This window comes from Leptonotus elevatus, chromosome 17 (genome assembly GCF_054856555.1).
Source record: "Leptonotus elevatus isolate MCC_2025b chromosome 17, RoL_Lele_1.0, whole genome shotgun sequence".
Lineage (NCBI taxonomy): Eukaryota > Metazoa > Chordata > Actinopteri > Syngnathiformes > Syngnathidae > Leptonotus > Leptonotus elevatus.
Window position 1 is genome coordinate 13,474,730 of NC_141255.1, and position 19,515 is coordinate 13,494,244.

The 19,515-nt window shown below is 44.1% G+C and overlaps 1 protein-coding gene across 4 annotated transcripts in view; it reads right to left on the minus strand.

The window, feature by feature from the left end:
- Positions 1 to 19,515, minus strand: part of ano2b (anoctamin 2b) — a 34,787-nt gene that overhangs the window by 5,016 nt on the left and 10,256 nt on the right. For 3 of the 4 annotated variants that reach the window (XM_086058952.1, XM_086058951.1, XM_086058954.1), the window contains 20 exons: positions 18,883 to 18,981; positions 18,609 to 18,760; positions 18,437 to 18,491; positions 18,303 to 18,354; positions 14,631 to 14,686; positions 14,494 to 14,541; positions 14,216 to 14,280; positions 13,845 to 13,979; positions 13,585 to 13,745; positions 12,409 to 12,491; positions 12,248 to 12,337; positions 7,322 to 7,396; positions 6,985 to 7,186; positions 6,501 to 6,612; positions 6,377 to 6,434; positions 6,201 to 6,301; positions 5,922 to 6,064; positions 4,608 to 4,760; positions 1,584 to 1,636; positions 517 to 695 (listed from right to left, as the gene is read on the minus strand). In XM_086058952.1, coding sequence (XP_085915078.1) covers positions 517 to 695; positions 1,584 to 1,636; positions 4,608 to 4,760; positions 5,922 to 6,064; positions 6,201 to 6,301; positions 6,377 to 6,434; positions 6,501 to 6,612; positions 6,985 to 7,186; positions 7,322 to 7,396; positions 12,248 to 12,337; positions 12,409 to 12,491; positions 13,585 to 13,745; positions 13,845 to 13,979; positions 14,216 to 14,280; positions 14,494 to 14,541; positions 14,631 to 14,686; positions 18,303 to 18,354; positions 18,437 to 18,491; positions 18,609 to 18,760; positions 18,883 to 18,981 — 2,072 coding nt within the window. The remainder of the gene's footprint in view (positions 1 to 516; positions 696 to 1,583; positions 1,637 to 4,607; positions 4,761 to 5,921; positions 6,065 to 6,200; positions 6,302 to 6,376; positions 6,435 to 6,500; positions 6,613 to 6,984; positions 7,187 to 7,321; positions 7,397 to 12,247; positions 12,338 to 12,408; positions 12,492 to 13,584; positions 13,746 to 13,844; positions 13,980 to 14,215; positions 14,281 to 14,493; positions 14,542 to 14,630; positions 14,687 to 18,302; positions 18,355 to 18,436; positions 18,492 to 18,608; positions 18,761 to 18,882; positions 18,982 to 19,515) is intronic. The other variant, XM_086058953.1, reaches the window with a different exon arrangement.

Genomic DNA, 19,515 nt, shown 5'->3' on the forward strand with positions numbered 1-19,515 from the left:
AAATGCATTTTTTTCCTTTCGGACCACAACCACAATTTTTTTCTCTTTGACATCCTTTCATATCTTTGAACCCTGAACTTCTTCCTTCCTACATATAACCATCCATCATCCACTGTGTGCCCAAGCGGATGGACAAAGAAATGAAGTGTCTGGGGTTGTCTGACATGGAAGGGCAAAGGGTTAGATGGTTTGCCTTGAGCCTTGAGGCGTCACCGGCAACACGGCTGTACACACTCGAACTCTTATTGGAGCCCTAGCAGCCAATTTCACGGCCGTGAGTAGTCGAGGCATACATCATGCCCGAGACATTCACTGGCACAAAGACTGGCATTCTTTTACCGTCACTACTCGGTTTCTAATGCAAGTAGAGGTCAGACTGGCGCTCGTATATGGGCCCGTATTGCTATTGTGAAATAGTGACGCATGAGATTCATTTCATGACCTGGTTTGTGGCCACACTGCGCCTCCAAAGTTCATAAGAGTCTTTTGACATACGAGCGGATGATTTGTTTTTACCTGCAGACGGTGACGTCGCCGTGGTCGGAATTCTGCGGCGCCGTGCCGGGTTTCAAGTTGGACACGTTGAAGTGGGAGAGCGTGTGGTCGATGAAGCCGTGCATGGTCCCCGACTGGCTGTACATGTACTGGTAGACGAGGCGGGGGATGAAGTCCGACGTGAAGGATATCACAAAGGCCTCCGGGCGGAAGGAGAGTGAAGAAGAGTGAGGAATAACGCTCACAGTTGGACACAATTCAAATCTGTTCACAAAGCAAGAATTTGAGAGCCCTGACCAGTGATTTCATCAGGTGGTCATTGTTTGATTTATGACAAATCCATACATTTGTTCATCTATCTACTTTTCCACTAGATGGAAGAAGGTACAATTAACTTGTGTATGCATCATGGGATTTTCGTCTGGCACCTTGTGATATTGGAAGACATTAAAATGACGCTAGTTGATTTCAAAGAGGCAAATTCTCATCAGCACTTGTGATGGGGGAATTCACATCTCAAGCGATCGGGTGGCAGTTTGCTCAAGGCCTAAGTGGGCTTCTCACTTCGAAAATGTAAAAAAAAATAAAAAAAATAAAAAATTTAAACTTTGTGCATGCCACTTATCTTTTCTCCTACATTATTCTGTGAATACAGCACTTGGACCTGAGGTAATTGTCAAAATCCCCCCAAGGTAGATTAAGTCGTGGTTACCCATAGTTCTTTGCAGGTTGGGCCGCTTGCCTCTACACTCCAGAAATCTGCTTTGATTGAACGTAAACATGCCAGTTTTGAGTTTGTTTGCAACTCACTTATTATCCCTTATTGCTACAACTGTGACATACTTTTCTCTCTCTTTTTTTAAATAATATCATTTAAACGAATTTAACAGTCTGGACAACATCAAGAAAAAAGGCAGGTAAATTATGAACCTGTCAAATGTCGTCAACTGGTGCATATTAAAGCAGAAAGGAACAAGTATAAGGGGCATCCGGTGTCGCCATGGTAACGGCAGGGATGATATTCTTAATACAAACCAGCATGTAGATAAATAATGCATATTTTTGCTTTAAGAGTTGTCTTTACTTACATTTATTATAACTGAGAATTTCCCCATGCCGCTCAGTATGTTGTACCATATACCTGCGGAAGAAAAGAAAATTAGTTCAAAGGAAAAAAAACGTAGGGTTTTATGCATAGTGAACAAACAAAACTGTGTAGACTTTATTGAATGTAGCACAAGCCTGTTTGGCTTAATGAAAACGAGCATAGGGCCATACAAGAACATGCGAGCAGAGCCCTTCCAAAGCCTCTGGATGAAGCGTAGCTTGGACTCGTTTCAAGCAGGAATCAAAGTAGATTTGCAGCGACTACAGGAAGGAGCTGAAGGGATTCCGACCAAAAGCAGCAGCAAGAGCAACAAATGTGTGACATCTCCCGCCTCCCCCACCCGCTCCCCAACCCCTATTTCGCCCTCCAGCCTCCAACAAGCTACCCGCTTCAAGTCACAGTGAACTTTGAAAGAATTAAAAAAATCGGTCAAAGTTTTGACTGCCGCGTGACAACATCATCCGACGCTACAAATAGAAGGGGGAATTTCTGAGGATTCCAAATAGTCAGGTTGACAGATACATTACAAAACCCTTTATATCTACCCATTCACTTCAGGGGCAATGATTTAGTCCCGCTCCAACTGTGTCATGGTCGTCAAGGTGATAGCATCTCCAGTGTTTACAAAACACTACAGACACTTATTTTCATGCTTTATGGTTATGTACTCCGGTTATGTATTTCTGGACTAAAGTCTTAGAAAAACTTTCCGCTGTCTTGGACTGTAGGATACCGTTCTCTCCAAACTTGTGTTTGCTAGGTGACTTAACAACAACTGACTTACCACATAAACAATTTCAATCTACACTTGTAGCCCTTACTATCGCAAAAAAAACAATTTTTGTTAACTGGAAAAATAAACAAACTCTGAATATCGACCAATGGTCTAACCTCCTCATAAATCACATCTTAATGGAAAAAATATCTGCCTCAAATAAAAAACAAATGTCAAAATTTAAAGAAACATGGTCTACGTATATAGAATTTTTTAACCTAAACCTGGTTACTTAATTCTGCCTGTTAGCGAGAGCCACCGCAGCGTGATAACTTACATTGATGTTTCTGTATTTGGCAATTTGTAACTAATGGTTGTGTTTTTATAGTCAGGAACCCGGCTGCTGCCAGCGGGATCGAGCAGATTCACCTCCAATGGGCACTAAGGGTTAATATTCGGATTCACTGCATGCCAGTGGGTTAATTCTATAGGTGCTGTCCCCCCCCTGGATGGGCGTGGGCGGGTCTGCCCCTCTGTTGGCTGCTGGGTGGCGGCTGCGTCTTGGCCGTTCCCTGGGTCTCTTGGGGGGTGCTGCGTTGCGGGGCTCTCCCTGGTGTACGGGGCGGCGCCGCTCCTGCGCAGTCCGTCGCTCTGGGCCCGGCGACGCGGTTCGGGGCCTGTGGGCCGCCGGGGTGCCCCGTGGTTCCCTCTCCCCTCCCCTTTCCTCCCCCTTGCTGCCTCTCCCTCCTCGCCTCTCCCCGCCCGTCCTCCGCCTCCCTGTCCCTTCTCCCTCGTCACCCTTCCTCCTCCTCTCCCCCTCTCTCTGCGGCCCTGCCGCTGCCCCTTGCCCTTCTTGTCGTCGCCTTCCCCCCTCCCCGGTACGCCTTCCTACCCCTCCCCTGGGCCGGGGGCTCCATCCGTGGCCCGGGTCTCAGCGCTCCGGGGGCCAGGGGGGTGGGTGGTGTTGGTATTTTATTTTTTTTAATGTACCACATACACTCACTGACATGCCTGGGAGGCGGGTGGATCGGAACATGGAGATATCATTTCCCTCTGCTCCGGTTCACCTGCTCCTAATTTTAATGCACCACACACACACACTTGTATATACACTGGGTGGGGTCACATTCAAGGTTTAGGGGTAGAGTTCACCAGTCGGCGAGCTGGCGGACTCAGTAACAGGGGTTAACTTTCACTAAGAACGCTGGGGTGACGACCGGGGACTTTCCCCGCTGGGCCTGGGGTTCGGGGGTGCCGGCCGTCCTCCGGTGCCCCCATCTCCCCTTCTGCCCCCAGTGTTCCGTCCCTCCACGCGGCGGGGGGTGGGGTGGGCGCGGCTGCCCTCTCCGCTCCGCTGTCCGGCCCCTCTTCGGCGCCGGTGCCTGGGTACGGGGGGTCCCCCGGGGGCTGGGGGTCGGGGCGGCTGGGCTGGGTTGGGGTGGATGGGGGGGCGGGGGGCGTGGGGGGAGCGGGGGCTGTGGACCGGTGGGGTGCCTGGCGGGCCTGCAGTGCCCCGTCCTGCTGCGTTGGGTTGGGGGCGCGGGCCGTGTTGGGGTGGGGGGCGCTCCTGCTCCTGGGTTTGCTCTCCGGCCGGTGGCCCTGGCGGGGCCCGGGGGTCGTCCTTTGGCGCTGCCGCGGCCTGGGGGGCCCTGAGGTGTTGCGCTTGCGCTGTCCTGGCAGGGGTCGACGGCTCCCCTCTTTGGTGGAGATTTTCATGCATGCCGGATCCACCACACCAGCATCTATCGAAACTCAGACGCAATCTGCTTCCTCCTCAGGTCATTGAATCGGTGGAGGCTGGTGTCTGTGGATCTCACTCTGCTTCGTTTGTCCTTCCTTCCTTTCCTCAGTCTCTCCTTTGGTCTCTTGAGGTCTCCCTGATTTTTTGGATTTGTTGGAATTTAGATGTTTCTGGGGTAGGTGAAGAACTCTGGTTGGTGGTGTCTGGCCGGTGCTGGATTTCACTTTCCTTTGTTTTCTTTGGTCCCCTCGGGTCTCCTGACGGCGGTGTTCAGTTTAGGTGAACGGTATGGGATTTTTTCTAATAGGTTTTTGGTGAGCTAACGAATACACACACACTCGCACGCACTCACATACAAAAAAAAAGAAAAAAAAAGAGCAATGATGATGACATTACAGAATGAACAATACTGAGCTCTTTTAGAAAAGAAGAAAGAAAAAAAAAAGTGATAGCATCTCCACAAAGAAACAACCAGTTTTCACTCACTGGTCACTTTATTAGGTACGCCAGCATGAATTTGAAACCAAAAATCCGGGAACCGATTTTACCGATGTCTTTGGCGCGGGCAGCCACCGGCCGGCGGAGCTCTGTAACAAACTTCTTGGCATCCAGTCGGATCTCGATCACGTTGTTCAGCAGGGCGAAAAGGGGAGCAAGCGGGAAGGAGGCCACGAACAACGAGACAAAGCCAAACTGGATAACTGTGTGAGACAGAGAGCGCAAGATTAGCATTAGACCCGCTGGAATACTTTTTTCATAACACTTCCTGTATATGAGTGACAGCAGGATGTGACAAGACGTCTGGTCAATGCGTCGCTAGCTTTATGCTTGACATGCCAATGAAGCTAAAATACTGCACATGCAAGAATGTGATATTTCAAATACAGCGCTATCTTGACTTACTTGCTAATACAATTGTGAATTATTCATGCAATTACTTTTAACTCATTCACTGCCATTGACGGCTATAGACGTCAAATATTCATTTGAACTATTTTATTAATTTTTCCCCCACTTTTGTTAAGAGTATGAAAACCTAGAAAAAATGTTTGTGTGCATTTAAAACAGATGTAAAATTTGTGATTAATCGTGAGTTAACTATTGAAGTCATGCAATTAATTACATTTAAAAAATGTAATCACCTGACGCGATTTAAAAAATCAAAAACATTTTTTTTTAAATTAGGAGCGTCAGGCGATTAAAATTTTTAATTGTAATTAGTTGCATGACTTCACTAGTTTACTCACGATTAATCACACATTTGATATCTGTTTTAAATGTACAATAACAAATATTCTAGGATTCTTGTTAACAAAAGTGGAATAAAAATGTTAAACTAATAGAAATAGTTTAAATGAATTTTTGACATCTATAGCAGTCTTTCTTTACAGCCTTTTCAGATCAGAATGTAATAACCATGCGAAAAAACTAATGTGTTGTTTCCCCCCAAAGACATTCTATAGATGATGTAGAGGAAGACAAGACGAGCTGGTCTGTGCGGTGGAATTTAAGGAGTGTGAGAACGGGGATTTCCACCGAGACGGAGAGCGGCGGCGTTTCGGGACTCCACGCGACGAGACAAAGAGACGTGACAGGGGAGAGGCAAGGCGAGCGCCACAGGGCGAGCTTAGCGCCTCGCTGGCCCACCTGAGCCGAGTTTGCCAAGTTTGATGCGCCTGTGTATGTTAGCATGTATTGTAAAGTTCAGACAATTTTGACATTCCTTTCTGTGCCCTGCCTTGTTTGACCTTACTCTATCTGTACACCAAAAACTCCCAAACAGGATCTCAGACAAACTGCAGTAATGTTCAGGAGCACATACAGTACGTGCGTGTACATGTGCGTCTTTAGTGTAGGCTCACTCATTTCCATGTACTCAGGCGTGAGGCCCTCAAAGGGAGCAAGGGCGTAGTCCAGGTTCCACTGCTGTGGAGGCCTCTCCTCTTCCTCCTCCTTCTCGGCACCTCCTTTATCCTTCAGCGTCCGCACCAGCTTCTTCAACTTGCTGTCGGGATGGTTACTGTACATTACACCACTAACAAAGTAGACTAGCAGCGCTGTATGGCTGGCAAGGCATCAAAGTAAGCGCGCTTAAATGTACAAACTCCAGGGCATGTCACTGAGGAATGCATCATACTCACGGGATGCCGATCTCAAAGATGTTGTTTTGGATGAGCTGCTTCCCCAGCATGATGATGCTGAGCTGAATGCACAACTCAATGAGGCAGCCTCCTGGTGCACACTGAAGGAAACGCACACACATTGTTGGGGCCGTGTATTCTCCATCTGCTGATTTGCATACAGGATTCACGCTCACCTCTTCCATTCGATAATCATTAAAGACATACACGTAACTTCCCGGTCGACCTGCAAACCTAAAGTACGTTGGAAGTTAATTGAATTCATGGGCTGAGGCAATAGTCCACAAACTCACAACATACCGCCCCTTGAAGAATGCCACGTAAAAAATGGGCGCATATGCATTCATGAACTTGAGCAAAAAGGCTTTAAGGATGAGACGCTCCTCAAAGTTGGTCTCTGTTTTCGGAATTTCTGGAAAACAGCAAATGAACTTCATGATAGACAACGTTAGCAAGCAGCATTAGGCATCAGCTGATGAGCTAAACTTGGGAACGCATTTTTTTTTTGTCATCCAAGCCCTGATGAAGCCAAACACCCACCATCATACTTGCTGCTTTTCTTTTTCAAACTCCTTTCCTAATCTCACGACATCAACTCTAATTTAATGTTGTACTGGTCAAAAATTTGGCATCAGAGGTGCGAGCAGGTGCCAGAGATTTCTCCTTAGCCGAAACACTCCATTATACATTCTACACTGTCCTTTTACATATTGTGACTAAGATGATCATAATACAATTTTTAACCAATGTATGCAGAAATCGAATTAATCCAGGTAAGGCATACCTAACTCTGTCAGCCACACCGCTACGGCTCCGTAGATCTCATCCAGGATGAGAATAACCACCAAGTTGATGATGACCGCCGTGGCCGTCACTGTCACGCGCACGTTAGACTTTGTTTCCGGGTCGGGGCTCATAGCCATCAGCGCAGACACTGTGATGCGGTAGATGATGACGCCGAAAACGGCTGAAAAGGTCAGACCGAACTATGGGCAAAGACAGAACCGTGTTAGTACTTCATCAGCTATGCATGGAGTTCACATACTAACTTATGCAAATTACTACCTGCTGCATTTGCATGTTGAATATGTATGGTTGCAATTGGGTATGATTGTACTGACCATAAAAAGAATGGAAGAAACATTGATGCAATATCCGGAAAGGCGGTCTTTCCAGGTTAACTTCTCAACAGCAACCTGAGAGGAATAATAATGCTTGTCAGAAGAAGAAGAAAATCTACCAGATGAATAATTGAATGGTGTATTCTTACTTCTATGTTACACTTCTCACATTTGGGTTAATTACTATGTACTTAAAGAACACATTCTCAATACGGACAAGCTCAGACATAGGCACAATGGAATTTCACACATTCACTATTGAGGGAGTGAGAAACATTTTTGAAGACTTCTGTTACAAACTCAATGGCTCTCTCTAGTGGACAAAATGGCTCATTGCAGTAGTCTTGCGCAAGCGTCCCCCATTCAATTGTACCCCCCCACCCCCACCCCGCCCCCAACATCACTTGCGTAGATGACGGATAATAAAACAGCGACAAAAGGACTGATTTACGCTCATCATTCATTTTAATATGATATAAAATGCTGTAACTTTAGGGCCAATTCAAAAAGACACTCTAATTACTCCATATCTGATCCAACTGCACATTTCATTCAATCATTAAAAAAAATAAAAAATCGAATCAAATGTGTGCTTATGTGTGAGGAGCGAGATGTGTGTCACCATAGTGACGGTCACTAATCTTACCTCTGGCTCCTTGCCCAGCATGTATCACTCCCACTCAGCCGCCCTCCCGCTGTTTCTCACCATCCCGTGACTATGTCGTTTTTTGTTGTTTTCTTTACTTGAATCTACCGCTTTGTCCTCTTCTCTTTCTTATTATTTTTAAATATATAGTCAGACATGATTTGTTTTTAAGAAGCCAAATGCTGATCACGGTATAAAATTGACTTGATTCCTGGAGCTCATATTAGTCAAAGTGCACCAAACATTCTTAATTTGGACCGGACCCATTTATACACCATTAGATTCCCATCTGCTTCTTTTGGCAGGATTTTGCTATTTTTAAGATCCATGATTTAGTCAGTGAGAAATAAGTCATATGTCCGATTAAGACAACTTGCACTGTAAATGAATATCTTCCTTTAAATAAACTGTTGTGTTTATTTTTCATTTAATCTCTCTAAAAAAAATCGGGGGGGGGGGGGGGGATTGGTTGTCACATTAATGGTGAAAAAAGTTCCGTTTACCGTGTTCTCTCTCTCTCTCTTCTTTTTTTTTAATAACACAAAAACGACTATTTCAGTGCTGTTCAGCACCGCCACCTGGCGGTCAGGAGTCACAAAAATCGAACCTAGCATTTGAACAAGAGTGTGTAGACTTTTTACATCAACTGTAATTACATTTCAGAGTCTGTATTATTATTTTTTATTTAACTTAAGGAGTTGAATATTTGAGTTTTTATTTTAATTATTATCAATTATCTGTACTTTACCAGTACATGGTGTGAGTACTTTTGCCACCTCAGAAAATGTGTGATGATATCAAAATTAATTGTGGTTTCCTTGCCACTGGGTATATGACACTTTGTTCACACTCTGTCTCCTACTGGCTTGGAGTGTAACACTGACTTGTTTGGATGGGGGCTGTGAAGTGTGTGCTGATATTTTAGACTCACTGCTGCTTCCTCTCTGCTCATAATTGTCGATGTATGTCATCCTACTTGGCTTTCATGTGTAAAAGCGTCATTACATGTAGGTTGAGCGGAACGGCGACGAAGGAGCTTCACGTTAAACTAAGACGACAGAAACTTTTGGCATCGCTTCTGAATGTTGACAAGTGGAACACAAAGGGCAAGAATAATTCCCCCAGATAGTGCCGGCCAGTTGGAACGACATCCGAAACATCTCGGATGAGAAGTGACACAACTGGGTCATGTTATATAAAGCAGCCGCTCTATTTGCTTTTATTAGTGCACAGACCTTGAAGACACTGTTTAGTTCAGCATTGAGCCAGTCAAGCAAGTCACCAGGAGGGATAACACAGAGACAAACAGACAACCATTCACACTCACGTGCACAGAGCTGGCTCACGCCTAAGCAAAATGAGATTTTACAGATCTCTATTTCTGTACATAAAGTTGACAATATTGATCATAAATATGTATGCTGTGAACTTAAACTACAGGTGTGTTGTGCAGAATCACTGACAAAGCAGTTGAGTTGTCTTAAAACTTTTAACTCCAATACTCCAAAGAACTGTTTGTTTAAATATATATATATATATATATATATATATATATATATATATATATATATATATATATATATATATATATGGATTTTTTTCTTATTTTTTATGTGCAATAAAAAAAATTGAATTGGGTAAAAAAAAACATTGCAGCAACAATGTGCAAAAACAATAAAATAAAAAATATTTTAATATATTAAAAAATAACTACTTAAATAAGCACATAACTGAACAGGGCCACTTAAAAAGGTGAAAAAATGCTTTAAGAAAAAAAAGCTCAAGTTCTTCTAAATAAACTACCATTAATCCAAACATTAAGCTTTTTTATTTTATCATGTTCCTCTTCAATACTATAAATAAATAAATAAATAAATAAAACAATACATACATACAAAATAAAGGTAATATAGAACTCTGTCTCCCTCTTGTGGAAAGCAATTAAGTTCAATATATTTGTATTAAAGATGCTCAATGCAGAATTTTTTTTTTTAATTGCTACTGCCACCTGTGGGCGAAAAATGAAACGGCACACTCTGTTCTCATATACACAATGCACGCATGAGTAGTGATGGGAATCGAAAACCGGTTCTTGTTGAGAACCGGCTCCCAGTGTTTCAATTCCTTGGCAACGATTCCCTTATCGGTTCCGTGTGGGGACGATGACGAGTGCGTGCTGACGAGCAAAGATCATGGCGCCACGCTCGAAAGTTTGTTGACATCTTACAAGAAAAGCTAGCAACAGGCCAACTTGCAATGTTTGCAATTAGGATATTTCGTCTAAGGGAGGAAACTCTACCACTATGCAAACGCATTTGCACACGCAGCATGCGATGACTGTCTGTCGTGTTTGGGAGCGCTTCGGGGTCCCGGTGGGATCAACACAGCAGCAACGCCCGCCAGCAATGCAAGCGTTCTCTCCTATCAACATCCCAGGTACTGGTAGTAACTAAATTAGCGTCAGTTTGCCTTTATGTGAAACGTACCGTAAGTACAGGTAACTGTTAATGTTAAAGCCCATATCTCATTAAACGGCGCCGGCTTGCGAGGGTAAAGGCGAGTGTTGTTGCTTTTCCATCAGGGTTTATTCAAGGTTGCAAAACGTGCAAAGATGTACAGAACGAATCATGACTTAAAAGCAACACTATCTACTTCCACTCGACCACACTGACTCTGCTCATGGGAGTCGCACGACAGTCTACCGGCTGCGTCTGGAGGAGGAGTTTTTGAGTGCTCAGAGTTCATTTTAATGTTGAAATATGAATGGAGTTGGATATTATTGTCACAAAATAATCTAGGTTGTATTTTGTAAATTTCTACAGAAGATGATTAAAAAAAATGTCAATGTGTTTATTTTCAAATATTTTTTGTTTGGGACCCCATGGCAACCCCCATTGAGGAATCCTCAAATGTGGACCTTCAAACTTCACTGTTGGGTTTGTCAGGCCATGGTACTTTTAAACATGTCTCTTGTTTACAGATACAACTAAGACATAAAAAAGTGGATACTAATATATGTTTATTCATCTTTTCCCCAAAAAAGGAATCGATAAAGAATCTCATCGTTAAGCAGAATCGAAAACGGAATCGAAAAAATCTTATCAATTCCCATCCCTATGCATGAGGCAAATAGAGGGCGGCAAAATTCAAAACCAAATCCAGTCTGTAAACTTTTGGCCAGAGGCTTGCAAAAGTACTCAACAGCTAAGGTGTTAATCTGCTAATTAGAAGATATTTGAGTCATAAATGGTCAAATAAAATAAATATATTTTTGGGCAAAGTCCTCCATAGGGCATCTTAAATCTTACATAACTGTTTGCTTTTAAACACGTATTAAGTCGCATTTTATGTTGTTCTTATTTTTAATATATTTTAATAGTATCATTACTGAAGTATTAATTATGACTATTTTACTATGTTTAAGCCCAGCGTTAATTTTCAAACAATGGCTTTCAATCTGTGGTACTTGGTGGTTTATGCCTTGCGCCAGCCCTGCACGTGCACAGATACGCGCACTTTGGGAGTTTTTAAGAACAGGAAGAACATGCAAATTGCTCACGTAAATACCTGAGAGCGCAGCAGCCAGAAGATGGAACAGGAAGAGAAGAACAGATCGGCGTGCAGGAGAGGAAATGAAAGGGAAAGAAGAGGAAGGAGGGGCAGGGGAGGGGAGTGGGGGGGGGGTTACCGGTGTTCCTGCAGCCATTGCAGATAGTAGTTTTCTCCTCCATCTGTCCTTCCCTGTCACTGTCCCATCCTCCTGCTTCACTGGCTGCGGGACAGAGGGACAGGTTACATACACACAGACGGTGGGAACACATGGGATCGACTTGGCCGGTGCCGTCTCAGTTTTGGGGACAACGTGTTGAGCGGCACATTACCATATAAATGAATTCATGTGTCTGCACGGTGGCTGTGACAAGAGGGACGTACGGTGTATGTGGGCCAACCAGGGAGAGACTGACCCAATTCGGAGACAATCTAGATCACTCGCTGATATTATTACGATAAGCGCAAAGCTGCGTGGAAGACGCAAATTGGAGGAAATATGGGAATTCCAGGCTAATCCAGCATTGTTTTAAGTGTGCATACACGCAATGCGGTCATGGCATTACGAATGAGATCCGATTTAAAAAGTTGAAAGAAAGTTCACCTGTGAAGGTTCGAGTACATTTTAGGTTCATCCTGCAATCACACCTAAAAAGCCAAATACTCCTGACTTTTTGTGAGCAGCTTGTGTGTGCCAGGATTTGTCAACCAATCAATCACATTTCCCCTACCTGATTCTTCTTCTTCTTCTTCTTTTGATTTTTCTGCTTCCGCTGCCTCTTCTGCAGCAGGATTGTTTCGTATTTTGGTCTGGGGTGTTCCTACAGGGAACGGAACATTTATGGCGGCATCTTTTCGGCACATTCTGAACGTGTGCGCGCAATGCCGCTACCTCGTCATCCTCTATGCCAGTCAAATCCCAACTGAAGCTTAAACTGATCTGGCGACGCTTCCAGTGCTCCAGGAACAACACCGCTACGCCCACAAAACACACAGATGGGTGTCAGAATGGCACATATTCATTGTATAATCTGCTTTCATGAATTCAAATGTTGAATTTCATTTATTTGCAGCAACAAAAAACTAGTACGAGTAAAGGAAATACTGTCTATAAAACAAATATAGACCCAATTATTTTTAATTAAAGGAAAAAGCTATTAGAATAATGAATCAAGTTGGCTACAGAGAATCATTTACGGGATCTGATACTTTAAAATTTATGAATTTTGTGTATTTGAAAACACTGGAACAAATAGCACCTGTTTGTCAGAATGTCTTTAAATTAAGAGAAGGATTAGGGGTGTGCCAAAAAAAATCGATTCTCATTCAGAATCGATTTTAAATGTCCCAAAATCGATTTAATTTCAATTATTTGATACTGTCTTGCCCTTGTTTGTGTGTGCCTTTATTGGGAGCACTGTTCATTTTGTACACGATTTGACCACTTTGGGGCAGTGTGGTTTCACGTGTTCTGATACACTGTTAAGTTGTAGCCACATAGAAGCAAAAAGTTACGATCAAGTTATTCCAATAAATGTTGTTGTTTTTTTGCAGTGTAGGAAGAGCATATGTCGATCACTAATGTTAAGATGCTTCTCTGTATATATTCCTAAAGCGTTTTGTATGAATAGTTGTTCTTTTGAGTGATAAAAGTGCCACGAGTAGCGCGCTAATTAGCATTAGCGAGTCAGACTGGAGTAGATCATGACAATTCTTTGCATATCTATAAATTGAAGCAGAAGTAACTGTCAATCAAGTCATTTTGAATCTGAAATCGTTCAGAATCAAATATCGATTCTGAATCGAATCGCAGACCCAAAAATCGGAATCGAATTGTAAGACAGTCAAAGATTCCCAGCCCTAAGAAGGATACTATAATTTAAGGGGTTTATTTACTGTATGTGTTTTCAGTTTCGGGGGTAAAATTATGGAATGGATTTACTGAGTTATAAATTCAAAAATAGTAGTAGTAATAATAATAATAATAGTAATAATAATATTTTTCTTTCCTGTGTTACGTATGGAAGCGAAATAAACCATTAATTTAATCATTTGATTTGACGCTCACCCCACAGAGACATGAAGATGGCGAAGAAGACGGTGGCGGGGTTGTCGAACAGGTGCGAGGCTCTGGCCGTGCCGCAGGCTGTGCTCAGCTGCCAGAAGTCGCAGGCTCCGTCACACAGAGGACACATGGTGAAATTGAGGCGCTCGTCACACATCTCCAGGCTTCAGGAAGGGGGGTGGGGGGGCAAAACGACAAGTGCAATACAAAACTTTGGGCGCACGGTTCCAGGGGATTCATCCTATTAGCAGCCATGTGTTTACCTGGGTATGTTTGTGTCCACTGTTGCTACCCCGTAGCCAAACACAATGATTCCCACGATGGAGGCTGGCACCAGCAGCTGAGTGTAAACGCCAAGCCAGGCAAAATACAGGCCGATCTTCTCTCCAAAATACTTCCTGTCAGGCGAGAAACTAAAATGAAGGCTACCACTGTGGGCAAGACGACTCCTGCACTTGATCATATACGTTAATTGCATTTTCTTTGAGAAATAAATAAATAACATAGAGTGAACTCAACCCAAATCAAGTCAGTACTCCCAGTTGAAGTTTACAGAGTACAGAGAATGCGAAATGTTATTGACAGGCTAACAACTAGCATCGCTGTTTGGTGATAACCTAACCCTAACATTTACCTGACCAAATCAATGGGCTGGTACTTGTAGAAGGCCGAGTATCTGGCCCACTCTTCATGGAGAACCTATAAAGACAGACATGAAACAGCTGCTGTGCTAATTCTCAAAGGCATGGAGGACCTTTATTAAAAGTTTCACCCACTCCCTCACATCCCAAAAAATGCTCAGGGTCACTTGGACAGAGAGGAGCTTATAACAGGGTTTTCTTTGTGAGGAGGAAGCAAAGAAAACATAGTAGTGAAGGAAATCTGGCAAAATGTGAACGATGGAGTTGGTACCTGTCGATCATTCCTCTCGTCGGGATGTCCAGTGGCATTGTAATCTCCCTGAGGAATACCACACACAAAATGCAGCAGATTTATAGCATACCCATTACTTTTTGTTCTTACAATGCTGAAGAGGAGCCAAAACTTACATCGTGAAGAGGGAAGGCGGCGTCGTAGACACCCTTTGCTATCAATGTCGTGATACCTGTGGGTGAAGTAATATAAATCCATGTAACTTTCACTTGCTGAAACATTATCCCAAAAGGTAAAAAGGTAAGCAGAGCTGCAATTAGGTAACTTTAGCTCACAACTTCTGATAAGTGGCACATACTTCATTGCTTGGAGAATTTGTGTATGGCTCTGCTGTATGTGCCACATGCACATTCAGAGTGAAAATACTATAATAATTGGTTGATATAAGCTCTTTTAAAATAGTTTTTAGCCCAACACATTAATACCTCATCACATAAGACAAAGATAATGACATTCAAACACCCCACCCAAATATTTTTGCTGATTTTATTCTTTATTTATTTTTTTAATCGGTTATCAGACTCGGGACGTCGTGAATCGGTGGGGAGAATACTTCGAAGACCTCCTCAATTCCACCGACACGCCTTCCTTTGAGGAAGCAGGGTCTGGGGACTCCGAGGTGGGCTCCCCTATCTGTGGGGTCAAAGTCACTGAGGTGGTTGGAAAGCTTCTCGGTGGCAGGGCCTCGGGGGGGGGGGGGGGGTTGAGATCCGCCCGGAGTTCCTAAAGGCTCTGGATGTTGTGGGGCTGTCGTGGTTGACACGTCTCTACAACATCGCGTGGACATCAGGGACAGTGCCTCTGGATTGGCAGACCGGGGTGGTGGTTCCCCTTTTTAAGAAGGGGGACCGCAGGGTGTGTTCCAACTATAGAGGGATCACACTCCTCAGCCTCCCAGGTAAGGTCTATTCAGGGGTGCTGGAGAGGAGGGTCCGTCGGGAAGTCGAATCTCGGATTCAGGAGGAGCAGTGTGGTTTTCGTCCCGGCCGTGGAACAGTGGACCAGCTCTACACCCTCAGCAGGGTCCTCGAGGGTGCGTGGGAGTTCGCCCAACCAGTCCACATGTGCTTTGTGGATGTTTGACCGTGTCCCTCGGGGAGTCCTGTGGGGGGTGGTTCGGGAGTATGGGGTACCGAGCCCCCTGATACGGGGTATTCGGTCCCTGTACGACCGATGTCAGAGTTTGGTCCGCATTGCCGGCAGTAAGTCGAATTTGTTTCCTGTGAGGGTTGGACTCTGCCAAGGTTGCCCTTTGTCACCGATTCTGTTCATAACTTTTATGGACAGAATTTCTAGGCGTAGCCGAAGCGTTGAGGGGGTCCGGTTTGGTGGCCTCAACATTGCATCTCTGCTTTTTGCAGATGATGTGGTGCTGTTGGCTTCTTCAAGCCGTGATCTCCAGCTCTCACTGGAGCGGTTCGCAGCCGAGTGTGAAGTGGTTGGGATGAAGATCAGCACCTCCAAATCCGAGACCATGGTCCTCGGTCGGAAAAGGGTGGAGTGCCCTCTCCGGGTCGGGGATGAGATCCTGCCCCAAGTGGAGGAGTTCAAGTATCTTGGGGTCTTGTTCACGAGTGAGGGTAGGTTAGAGCGGGAGATCGACAGGCGGATCGCTGCAGCGTCTGCAGTGATGCGGATGCTGTATCGGCCCGTTGTGGTGAAGAAGGAGTTGAGCCGAAAGGCAAAGCTCTCGATTTACCGATCGATCTACCTTCCTGCCCTCACCTATGGTCACGAGCTGTGGGTCGTGACCGAAAGAACAAGATCCCGGATACAAGCGGCCGAAATTAGTTTCCTCCGCAGGGTAGCCGGGCTCTCCCTTAGAGATAGGGTAAGAAGCTCGGTCATCCGGGAGGGACTCAGCGTCGAGCCGCTACTCCTCTGCGTTGAGAGGAACCAGTTGAGGTGGCTCGGGCATCTGGTTCGGATGCCTCCTAGACGCCTCCCTGGGGAGGTGTTCCGGGCATGTCCTACCGGCGGGAGGCCCCGGGGATGACCCAGGACACGCTGGAGAGACAACGTCTCTCGGCTGGCCTGGGAACGCCTTGGGATCCCGTCGGAGGAGCTGGCTGAAGTGGCTGGGGAGAGGAAAGTCTGAGCTTCCCTGCTAAAGCTGCTGCCCCCGCGACCCGACCCCGGATAAGCGGAATTGAAGACGGAACGGAACGGTTATCAGATGTTTATTCTTCCAAAAATCGGCATCGGCCGAGCTCCACCCTCCAGCCGTCATGGTAACGAAAGCTGTACCCGCCATTGGCCAGGGCAGCGGTGTACTTCCTTGTGTGGTTAGCAAAGCAGCTAATCCAACTGAAGTCATTCCGCTGCAGCAAAACCAATGCTGGTGAGGATCTTAAGTGTACTTGTAGCTTTCCATCAGCTGATTGAAAAGCTGCGCTACTTAAGCTGGGCTTTTTAGTGTCAGGCAAACTGGGAGTGCCACATTTAGTCTTCTCCAGGGGAAGGAATGACCTGACCCGTGGATGCGAGCTCCGGACGGCGGCACATCGGAGGACAGACCGACAGGCCTCTTTCATCAAAGTGGCAAGTCAATGATGAAGTGGCTCAAAGAGGACTGTGCTGCCATTAGCTGGGCTATTAATGAACCTCACAGACTAATACACACTCTTGAGGCTGGGCCTGCCCTGCGGACGCATGACCCACTTGTAGAGGTAGAAGGGAAGCAACAAGCGGGTGAGGGAGGGGAAAAGAGGAGGGGATCTCTGTGTGTTTAGGGGACAAAATGTTGCCAGTAAGAACTAAGGGGGGAAAATTAGGTTAAAGAGATGCAATTCTATTTTCTTTGCCTCCAGCTTAGGCACTACCCTCCGGCTGACACCTGCTGTGATGGGCAAGCCAACCCTACACATGGCACATAGCGATTATTACTACAGTATTTGGGCTTCATCGGCGCAGAGCGGGAGTCAGCAAAGTATGGCCCGTTTCGCTCTTTAATCCCGCCCACTGAGCATTTTATTATGAAGAGTCCTGATCTATTTGGTGCATTCTGCTGGACTCAAAGATGAAATACAGTATTAAATATATATCTTTTTTTAAATATTGAAAAAACATCCAGAAATAGTTGCATCCACGGGTCAACTGTATTTATACATTTCAGTTAAGTTAGAATGAAAATTTGTAGAAATTAATGTACGTATACATTTTAGTTTAAGTGTATTTTATTTTGTTTATTTTATTCACTTAATTCCTCCTTAAATAATTTGCAAATGATTTCATGTAAATGAAGAAAAACATTATCATACATCTAAAATAAATAAATAAAATAACAGTTGAATTGATTTATTAAATAACATATTAAAAATTGTGTATTAAAAAGTAATCAAATTAGTAGTAATCTATGCTATTTATAAATAACATTTACAAATTTGAATAAACAGATGAATTTTGCTTCTTTTTTTTAATGTTCATCAAAATGTATGCATTTATTTTGGAATGAATTCCTCATTTGGAAAGTTGACAATTGTAAATAAAGAAACACTAATATATTATTCCCCATATTACTTATATTCATTATTTTTCATTTTATTTAATAATGTGTTGATTAACTATATTAAATTTAATAATAACATCGGGGGGGGGTGGAGCAGGAATTATCTTATTATATAAAAAAATAATTTTACATATTTAACACTTTTTTTTTTTTAGGGTTAGGATTAGGCCCGGTTGTCCGAAAAGCAAAAAAAAGTTTGCCCAGGGCTGGTTTAGTGGCACCTGTTTTGAATGCATTGCACAGGAGAGCTGAGGGAGCACTGACAGCGGCATCTTCTTACCAATGGTTTGACAGGTCCGTGCACAAACAGTCCTCCTCAAGATTTCATACACCTTATAGGCACAACACAGGACACCATTGTACAAGATTTAGGAATGAATTCTCACCACCAACATGTTGTGAGCTAACACTTACGATGCGGCCCCTTGTGGCGTTGTCAAAGAAGGTGTCTTTCGATGTGATGTTGTACCTGACAAACAACACATCATTTAACAGAGTAGTGACTTTCGGGTTCAACTAAACAGGCTCAGATTTTTATTTCACACAGAAGTAGTATGTTTGTGTGTGTGTGTGTATTTGGTCTCACAGGTGTAGCTTGTCCCGGGAGAAGCAGTGTGTGAGGAACTTGGTGGGTCCGTGGTCCTGATGGAGCACTTTGGGCTGGAAAGGCTGCTTCATCTTCCTCCACACGCTGCTCATGCTGCTGCTAAACGCACTTTCCTCTTTAATTTCATAACGCTGTCGAACACATCGGACCATGTATTGCAGAAAATAACTCCATTTACACACTCGACATCATAGGCAGAACTGAAAATATGGTGTACATTGAACTCAAACAACATGTTATGTATTGCGCTTACAGTCTTGGTTGGGACTTTAATTTTGAGAAACTCCGCCTCCCTGCACAGCACCGGCCAGGGTGCGTGGAGACGGGTGAAGCTCAGACCATGGGCCTTCACCTAAAAACAAAACTATAGTTTAGTACAGTCAAGTGGTTATTCACCTTGTTTAAGGTAGTTTGCATTCACAGAAGAGAACACTTCTTTAGTGAAAAATAAAATGTGATTTTTTCAATAATAATTTTTTAATTCAAGACACAGGCATAGGGTTTAGGTATAGTGCGAGTAGCTTTTTAACAAATGTGGATCTCTTCACCTTGAATGAATTCAGAAAGCATTCCATGCAGCTTAAGGAAGTGCTCCTTTAGCGTTGCTAGATTGCTTGTTGTGCTGGACTACAATTGCTCAACTGGGCATTGTAATTCATTATTCAACTCAACTTTATATTTATACACCACTTTAAAACAACCACAGCTGTTTTCTTAAGATGGAACCCTGCAAGGGCAACGGATAGAATGATAACAGCAGAGGCCCCAGAATTGATCCCTGTGGAACACCATATGTTCCACTAAACATGTTGCACAAAGGATTACAATAATAGAGAATGATGATGGCCAAGCGGGACGTATCCTCATGAATTCACTTGAGTCGGGT